This window comes from Drosophila rhopaloa, unplaced genomic scaffold (assembly GCF_018152115.1).
Source record: "Drosophila rhopaloa isolate 14029-0021.01 unplaced genomic scaffold, ASM1815211v1 contig_2, whole genome shotgun sequence".
Classification (NCBI taxonomy): Eukaryota; Metazoa; Arthropoda; class Insecta; order Diptera; family Drosophilidae; genus Drosophila; species Drosophila rhopaloa.
In genome coordinates this window covers 17,338,732-17,348,518 of record NW_025335083.1, presented here as the reverse complement: position 1 = coordinate 17,348,518, position 9,787 = coordinate 17,338,732, and the positions used below count along the sequence as shown (strand labels likewise).

Below are 9,787 nucleotides of genomic sequence, written 5' to 3'. Positions count from 1 at the left end.
AATGTGTTTCTATTTCTGTTCTTATGGATCACTTAATAATAGTTTAATGAAGATAAATTATGCTCGAAACGGTATGAATCTAAAAATACGGGTCTACAACCTCACATACAAATATATTATATATTTCTTTGCTTCTTCATAAATATCTGGTCTTATGTATATATATCAACATAAATATGTTTAGAAAGCTCTTTAATTCAGTTGCCCTTAACGGTCCATGTTTTAGGCTTGAAACTTTTCGTGTGGCTTTCACCTGGTTCTATGGTGTAATGGTTAGCACTTTGGACTCTGAATCCAGCGATCCGAGTTCAAATCTCGGTAGAACCTAGTGGTTTATTTTTTTTCGCTTATTTTTTTCTGGCCTTAATTTGATTCCGAAATTGTATAGTTTGGAAAATCATTGTTTGCCGATTGCATTCGTACAATTGAGCGGCAGAATCAGGAACGGCTGTCTTTGGCCACTGCATTTTCTGTTTCAATTTAACAACGGGGCTTCAACGTACAATCAAACAAACCCAACGAAGCACAGACAGTTGCATTTGCATATGTATGAGGGCTTGTCTGCGTTTCAGTTTCGGTTACAGCTTCTGTTATTTCCTTTTAGCTTTAACTGCACCGAATAGTTTTGGGTCTCCAATAAAACGGCATTGGCCATAAAAAGTGGCAACTCATTTCGCGCTGAAGGATACGAAATGCCTGAAAGCCAAACAATTGAAAATGTGGAGCTCTTTCATTAGCCACTTTGGCTGCCAACTTTGGCCCCAACAACATTGTTTTGAATAATTTGTCAGCTTAAAGTTTTCGGAAAACATGGCGAGCATCTCTCGCACACAGTGTAATAGAGACTATCAGCAGACCGGGCAAATACTTGACTTTAGCCGACACTAAGCTGGCCATTATGAGTGTTTAACCAGCAGCAGAGTCGCCACTAAGTTTGTATCTGTGGCTCGCAGTTAAAGTGAGTGAAAAACTGGGCTTAAAATTTAAGGGTTTTGAATAACATTCTTTAAATTAAAGAAGGGAAAAATCACGTTTTGAATGCAGAAATCAGTAAAATGTATAAAAAGTGATATATAATATAAGATGCAATTGATTTAAAATATGTATAATATAGATCCTATTATAAAATTGATCTGTGACATGAACTGGCTTCTACAATTCGTTTGTTTATACTTCCAGCAAAAGCTCACTTTCTTAAAGATTTGTAATGTAACCAATTCAGCTCTCCGCCCATTTTGCTCCAAACCTTTAACTTCCATAGAAGACCTTTGACCTAGGGTTCACTAATAACAGAGCCCCTACAAGGAAAACAAGGCATCAAGCTGTGCTAATAATAGAACTCGAAGGAAACCTTAATCAATAATCGATATTTGACAAATTGCGTAACAATTGCTACACTGCCCGGCTTTAATTTCATACCTCGAGTGTCGCCCTGTCAAGAGCTAATTAATTGGATTGGGTAAATTGGAGAGCTGGCCACTTGACCAGCAGCCAGTTCCTCCACTCCTCTGTCCCTCGAGTTCACTTGTCAAATTTCAATAATTTAGCTCTTGTCCCAGACAAACTGAAGCTGTCAGCGATAAGCCAGACAAGCAACAAAGACGAACATTTTACAGCAGATTTTCTTAACCCCTTCGGTGAACTTGTTTTGTAGATAAAACTATAGAGGAGAGGGGGTGGGTTTAAGCCGGGTTAGGTGGAAAACTGTTAACGTTAAACTAAACGAGATTCGTCTCGTGGCGTTTATTTAATGCGCTTCGTTGACTCGCTCCCACATAAAAATTCACCGAAAATTTTGTTGATTGCATTTAATGTGGCGAGGTGGGATTGTTATGGCTTTCCTCCCCATTCGCGTTTTCCAGATGATGCAATGAAAAGTGAGCATTCGCGGTGTCCATTAAAGCCAGAATAGATCACACATCAAATGGTTTATTCAATTTAATCACTAATGTTTTAGACCGACAGTTGCACATAATGACTGAACGGATTTATGGCTTTCTAGGAACGAGATTGATTTTTAAATTAAATGGAAGCTTAAGTAACCAAGATTGCAGTAGGGAACTTCTTTGGGGGATGTGAGTTTTTGCTCAACCGAGCTCTTAAAGCTAAGTTTTATTTCATCAGTTACTATAAAAACCACATGTCAATCGTTTGCGTCCCAATATTTATCTTTCCCTGTTAATAATTGTATTTGCACAAATGCTGTCTATTTTAACTGCGTGATAATCGTCTGGGAATATAAGAAGTTATTATGGAACCATCAAAAAATAATGCTAAATTTTTGCCTGCGACTTGTATAATTTTATTACAAAGCTGTTTTTATTAAGAGGCGGTCAAAAAATACAAATAAAGATTTCTCGAATCTATTCCACAACTTTCTGGAACACGCCGTGTTGATGTCCTGTTGTCCGTCTAAATGCCGTCTTGAATGATAAGGAAATATGTAATATCGATGAGCGGCGCGACCGTTTCATATTATATAGCCAACTTGGTTACGAGGTGAATTAGAACTTGTGCAATAATCGCAGCGTTTTATTTGTGAGTCGACTTGATTCTTTGGTATCTCTAGTATAAAGTTAAGAACTGGGCATCTTTAATAGTGAGTCAATTTCCGGGGCCTTTTTCGGTTCCTTGAAACCCATTAGGGCAATTCTATCCAACATTACAGTCAGTGGCTCGTCGATATATGGTGGATGTAAACGAATTCCAATCTCCTGGGACAAATTAACATTGATCCCCAGACGGTCATCCTCCAAGACTACAGTCTTGATCATTGTAAATATGGCGAAAACCACGTTACTGATGTGCTCAATTGGTCCCTGTTGTAAAATAATTGAGAAAAAGCGACCCACAGATCGGCACATCCCTTTTTTTTCCTTGGGAACTTCCGCCTTCTGTAACGTTGGTTCCAGAATTTTTCTTATGTTAAATCGCATGCGTTCATACTTCCTGAATTCTTTATCCTTGCAAGGGTAAATAAATTCGATTGGTTTTACAGAATTCTTTGCGAAATTTATTCCAGAGCTTTCGATTAATTTATTTTCTGTCGATTTCGACTCTAGGTTTTCTTTTTCATCTGAAAAAAGATTTAAAATGTATTAACAGTCAAATCGGATGCATTTGCTTACTATTTTTTTCAACGTAAGCCAACCAGTCCTTTTTACTTTGAATACCCATACTTAATAAAAGGTCCTTGAGAGATTCCGTGTATTCTCTATTGATTTTCCTACTCATACTTATTAATTTGAAATAAGAAATTACTAAAATACTTTATAAATGTGTGTAGAAAAATAACTGAATTTTTTTTTTTTAAGTAAAACTTGAATTTAATTTGTATACTATTGAGTAAGAATGATTTTACTTTCTACCTTCAATGATATTTTTTTCTACCCCTACTCGATTCAAGAATTCGTAGTCTTATCTTTGTCAGATTTCTTGCCAAGAATTGTCGCATTCAACTTTGACCAAGCACGTTTGCCATTATTCTCAACCATGAAGGCAACTTGTCCATTTACTTTGCATAAAGAAAACATTTTGCTGCAGGTTTCCTCGCACAACAATTGCCTTTCATCGGTTCACTATGGTTCTGATTTTATTTTCGTACTTTTTTGGGAATTGATAAATCGCACCGATAAAGAATTATGAAGCGTATCTACAAAACAAATATGTGGAGTGACCGAAAAAACGAACCAAGGTACAATAAAAAGAAATCCAATGTAACAATTTTCATAAAAAATGAATGCTGCAATTTTTCGTTGTGGCCACTTTTAAGTGCTTGTAAGTGAATGCACATGTATGAATAAATATTTGTTGGAGTTTTTGGTACGAAAACTTTTATTCGAATGCACAACTTTGACTTTTATGTGTAGACAGAAAGGATTAAAAAAAGAAATTATTTATATGGTGAAAAGCTTAATGAGTTCAGTGGAAAGTTAATACCATCAAGGAAATTAATTGTAATTAAATTATTTTTGTTCGTACATTTTTGTCAGAACGTTCAAAATAGTTTCTCTACTTTTCTACAAATTATTTTTTAAACATATTTTTTAGGCCGTTCGAAATGGCTTTTTTAGTTTACAAAAAATTATTTCACCAAGCCAAACAACACTTTAAGCTCAATTTAAATTCAGCTTGTATATTGAATTGGACTCTTAATCTTCACAATCTTGACATCAAATAGTAAACATGTCAACCCAAATGTTTGTGAGTATTCTAATTCCGTTTTGTGGCTAACTAAAGTTCAAGTTAAATTAATTAGCTTTTTTATCGCGATTATCAGTGTGACAAATTTAATACTACCATAAAAACTGTCACTGCTGGGGATTTGTTAAGTCCGAAATGTTAACCTTTAAAGGGCCTAAATTGTTGGCTCTTTGAGCTGCGGCAATTTATCAACAAATTAACGCCCCCTGGAAAAGAAGCCTCAAAATGTGGAAAAATTGCCGCCTCATTTGGGCCGGAATGTCAGAGGTTCGTCTCAGGGTAAGGTCAATGGCCAAACGGCCAGTTACTAAGCCTCTAACCAAATCCGCGGTACGCTCTGACCAACCATAATAATAATCAATATTTGCTCTGATGGTGAAGACGAGCAAAGACACTGGCATGTAGAAAAATCCCAAGTTGCGTGTTTGACTTGTCACTCGAAGCCAACTGGACAAAGTCAGGGGTAAATTTAGCTTGGGGCTTAGGAAAACGAGCAGCAAGAAAATTTCACGACTTGGCATCGTCAACAGGAAGCACATTAAGCATAGGACTTCACCCCGCTGAATTTAGGAAAAGTGGGGAAGGATAATGGACGAGGTGGTGGCGTGGCCGATTCCGGGGACATTTAAATTGAAATGGCCTATGATTTGGCAGATTTTTTTTTGGCTTGACTTGCTTAAAGTTGAGCCTCCTCAAGGACGTAAAAACACGCAGCACGTACACAGAAAAACGAGAAAGGACAACACACGAATAGAATGTGTCGGGTCAGAGGATACTCAAACGATTGCTTTTTATGGTGATGGGAATAGTTTATAAGAAGATAACAACTTTCAGTTAACTTAAATATGAGTTGGGCAAATTCACATATATCTCTTCAAGGGCGACAGTTTATTTGGCCCAAACAAGAATTCTTTTAGGGATCTAATAAACCTTGCTTTTAAAATCGGATAGGTGGAAAATATATTTATTCTGCCAGCTGTTTGAGAGGTAAAACTAGATAAATAATATTATTAAGTATTGAAAAGGTAATCCATATTAAATTAATTTTTTTTAAATTTTTTCCTAAAACAACAACACTGAAGAACCCCCTCCTAGCAATCATAAGCCGCGACTTAGCTTTATAAACTGAATAAATTCCCACAAACATATTTCTCTCGTATCTGCAAGACATCTTAATGAAAATCGCAATATGGCCATGCCAAGACTTGTATAATCAGAGACATGAAAATCTGCATGAGAAGCTTCTTTTAGTTTTTCACGTTTGGAAAATATCTTTACCTCGCACCAAACAATAAATATAAACTTTAGTTATGTCAACAATTTATGCAGCCGTAAGCAATCTACATGTAAAGCGTTCAAATATATGTCTTCCCAACATTTTTGCTATTTATTTTCAATTTGAATTATGGGTCCCATGCCCTAAAATACGAAACCGAACTAAACCAAGCCAAACGCACAGGAGAAGTAAATTAAAAAAATAAATAAATAAACCACAAAGGCAGAGCAAACAAAAAACCAATAGAGATATAGAAATAGAGGGACATATATAACGCCGAAAAGGGGCGGAGTGGGTGTGACATGGGCCCAAAACCTTGACGTGCGTGGGCCCGATAAAAATGTTGTGTGTTGCCTACTTTTTCGGCTGCGAAAACCCTCCACAAAAGGGTAAAACGGATTCATTCAAAAGTTTTCTAGTCCAAGGCGCGTGTGTCGGTCAATGAACTCGGTTCTTCTAATGAGCTTGTACATTGGCGTGTGATTTATGAATATACCCGATACGGAATCTAGACAATTCACTGCGTGGCACACTTTCAAGTTCCTGGCTAATCGCAGTTTATGTGCAAAAACATGTCGTATACTTAACATTAACCAGTGAACATTGTGGGCGGAAAAGGGCGATCTGGCGAAGGGCTTCGTTTGAATGGCATGCAGTCTATTTGCATATTTATCTAGGACTAGGAGCTACACCAACTGGTGACAACATCCCAACTGCCCTTGTCGGATTTGCAGGGGGTAAAAGTAATGGCAGTTTGATGAGTTGCTCAAAGGGGGCGGCGTGTGCACTGGATGTGCAAATGGGGGTCAAAGGTGCAGTGCCAGCGCTAAAATACTTGGGGATTAAGTCGAGCCAGTTTCAGTACAGTTTCAAAGCTAAACTAAGCTGCATTAAAAATATGCGCAGTGAAAAAAAATAGTTGAGCAATGGACTAATAAAACCAATTGTGAAATATTATCTAATCAATTATTTTAATAAAATTTTATCAAAAGGTCACCACCTGATCTAAAAAAATTGTTTTTAAATAACTTTTTTTGCTAAGCATAAAGATATAGTTTATCTTGTTTTGTTTTTAGTAGTAGCATAGGTTTTTTTTTGGTATTAATTTTCTTCTAAGTTGAAACAGCAAGATATTTATTAGTTATTCTCGTTTAAAAGCGGCTTACCACCATCTCAGTATTTTTTTTCGACATTTAAATATTTTTATTTTTTGTAATTTGTTACAATATAAATTATGAATAAACTTATGTTTAGGCATCTGGCAAATTCTTTATTCCAGTGTTCTCAACTGTTGAGTGAACAGAAAAAAAAAGAAAAACGAAAATTCAAATCAAATATTTGTGCTAAGGCCCAGTGGAGCCGGTTGGGGTCAGCCTCGTCCACCCACACCCCACCACCCACTACTCACCCATTTGCAGGCCCTGTGGGATTGCGAGCTTGACAACATCCTTAGATTGGTTTGTGCTAAAGCGCGCCAGGAACGCTGCTCGTGGAAAGCGTGGAAATTGGCGCACAGCAGACATGACAGGGCAGCCTGGAATCCTGGCAACCGGGCAGACAGCGTCCCCAGTTAACCCGGCTAAATGGCAGGGACCGAGCACATGCATTGGCATCGGCAAACAGGATCAACAGGAATTTGCATTTTATGGCGTCTGCGAATGCATTACCCCAACTGCCCGCCAACGAGCTCTTTGCGGATTGGGCCCACGCCCGACCCTGTAATTGTTTAAATTAAGTTTCGTCGAATAGTGCTAAATGCAATTAAAGTCAAGCGAGAGCCGCAAATTATGTGGTCGTTGTCACTTGATTCGCAGGACGTAGAGCATCCCAGTGTCCTTGTCGCTGCTCCTTCACTTTTCGGCGGCAATTAAAATGTCAGAAATATTGTGACACGACTCGATGTCGGTGTTACTTTACTGTTTTAATTGTCTCTGGCAATGCAGCTTGTTTATCTTTTGCTAGCCGAAAAGAACAAAACGTGAGCGAGAAAAGTTTAATGGTCAGCAAAATGTGACATACAGTGGATTTGGAAAAGTTTAAAAGTGTATAAATATAATACAGTACGTTTATTATTTATTTTAATAAGTAAGCCAATATATATGTTTTTTTATGATTGTTAGTTACCCAAATTATTACTGTTTGGCTTTCCATTTGAACCAACGTTTAACTACATAGTTTCCTGTAATGAAAGTTGACGATGTTTTGGTCCCAATTCTACAAAAATTTATTTGTCAAATAAAATCCAAATGCATTTCAGCGGTTGGTTGAGTTTTAGCCATATCCCTCACAGCTTAGAGTGCGACCTTTTTGGTTGGCAAGCGATATCCACAAATTTGCTGTAATTCGAGTTTTATGCAGCACTCGACATGCAATTTTGTGTGCTCCACGCTCATCTTGGTTGTCTTCGGTTACAGTTCTCCATGGCCATATTCCTTTTCCCATTCCGAGGTCCTCAGTCAACTGTCTCACACACATAACGAATGAGAGCTAAATGCTGCCGTCTTGGATATTTTCCATCCTAGCCATCAATATGCCAGCGTTGGTAAGTAGGTCGTTGTGGGAGAAAAGTCAGAGGAGAAGGCCAAAATGTTGCCCTCTGTCTTATGCTGCATGTTTATTGTTTGGACATTGATCCCTTATTTCCCAAAAGAACCAGAATTAGGAGAGTGTTGATATGTTTGTATATGCAAGACAAAGGTCAAATATGTGGTAGCAGTCAAAGTTTTAATAATAAAGGAATTCAGTTGTCAAATAAATACCTCAGAGTATATGAACATCTAGCATTTAAAAGTACTAATAAAGATATTTAGTTTTTGAGACGATGAAACCGTATTTGTCAATCAATCATTTTATGTCCCACCCTCTTTTTTGCCTTGCCTAATTTATGATAATTTCACAAACACACATTGGATTTCCTTGGGCCAATGAAATGTTGATGAATTATGGGTTAAGTGCGCGCTTTTCTGCATTTGGCAGTTTTTCCAATGCTAATGAATAGTTTATTATGCTCGATGAATGGCTGCAAGTGAAAAATATGCAAAATGAGTTGTGTTTCCCTTGGGTCATTTGTCAAACCATGGGCGGCCTTAATAGCAGCTATATGAATAAAATCTGCATTTTAAAAGCAGCCTTTGGTAAAGTCTAAGTGGAAATGCTGTTCTCCTAATTGCATAATTGTGGGCCAAACTCTGAGCAGTCTTCAGCAAATAAAAAGTGCGCAGGCCAAACATTCTCACAAGGTCATTACACACACACTCACGAGGGCTTTCGCCTGATTTAGTATGTGTAAATATTTTGCTCTCCAAACGCCCCCTTCAACATGAAAGGTTCCCTGTTGTAGTTATCGTCGTTATCCTGTTTCTGTGTGCATGGTCAGGACTCTTGTTACGAGGACAGTCGGGCAAGCACTTCCTCTTTGACCACCCTCCCCCTCCTTTTCCTAATGTTCTATATCCCGCACTGGCACTTGCACACACACACACTCAATCTCATACGCCATTTGCTGTAACTTCCGCTTCCGTTTGGGTTGGCCGAGTTCAATGGAGGATGGGATTGAAAGGAGAGAAGGGAGGAGGGGGGTCGAGTTCTCAGCATGGCAAGCTCTTGAAAATTTACGAGGCCTTTGGTCCTCTGTTGCATTCCTCAAATTACCGACACGCATATTTTATATTGGGCCTGCATTAAGGACCCAATCTCCAACTCCCGCCCCATTTCTATTGCTCTGCCCCATTTCACGGCTATCTCGTGCACTTTGTGGCGCTTTTAATTAACGGGAATTTATGCATAATGCGCTCGGCCATCCCCTTTCTCAGTCCGTTCATGGCCTGAAGTTATGAGCCGTCAGCGAAATGTGAAAATTCGCAAATGAAAGGGAAAAAGGGCTTCTGGCTCATTGTCAGTGGGAAAGTATTTAATTTCAATTTTAAATTTGAATGGTGGGGTGTTTTCACTAGATTTATTGGAATAATATGCTAATGCTATGTGAGATGAGATAATAAATCTTCTGGTTGCACACGATATAAATATAAATTTGAAATTATTACTTAAAATTCACAAAAACTAAGTGACATCATAGGCTAATTGAAACTAATGGTCACACAAGCAATTTTCTGATAATTACACAAACATTCAAACTTGCCAAACTTAAATTTACACGCACCGACCACGAAAACATGTTCACCTAAATGCTTTTCAATTAACAAATGACAGTTTTTCCTTTTGACTTTTTGACAATTTACACATTTTTTGGTGGCAGTGGCGTCGAGTGAACTTTTGCTGACCTCTGTCATGGCAAAACAAAAAATAAGC

At 37.9% G+C, this 9,787-nt stretch overlaps 1 protein-coding gene and 1 non-coding gene across 2 annotated transcripts; one reads left to right on the top strand and one right to left on the bottom strand.

Moving 5' to 3' along the window:
- The first annotated feature begins 255 nt into the window (after positions 1–255).
- Positions 256–327, top strand: Trnaq-cug. The gene has a single exon. It is a non-coding gene; the product is annotated as a tRNA-Gln (tRNA).
- A 1,970-nt stretch (positions 328–2,297) lies between these two features.
- On the bottom strand, positions 2,298–3,324 carry LOC108051891. Its single transcript, XM_017134167.2, has 2 exons — positions 3,129–3,324; positions 2,298–3,076 (listed from the first exon to the last, which is right to left on the bottom strand). The coding sequence occupies exons 1-2, from the start codon at positions 3,232–3,234 to the stop codon at positions 2,577–2,579; spliced, it is 606 nt and encodes a 201-aa protein (XP_016989656.2). The 5' UTR covers positions 3,235–3,324; the 3' UTR covers positions 2,298–2,576.
- Between the last annotated feature and the right edge of the window lie 6,463 nt (positions 3,325–9,787).

Coding starts and splice junctions, on each gene's coding strand:
- LOC108051891 (XM_017134167.2), bottom strand. CDS start 3,234: ATGAGTAGGAAAATCAATAGAGAATACACGGAATCTCTCAAGGACCTT. Junction 3,077..3,128: donor GGCTTACGTTGAAAAAAATA/GTAAGCAAATGC, acceptor ATCTTTTTTCAG/ATGAAAAAGAAAACCTAGAG.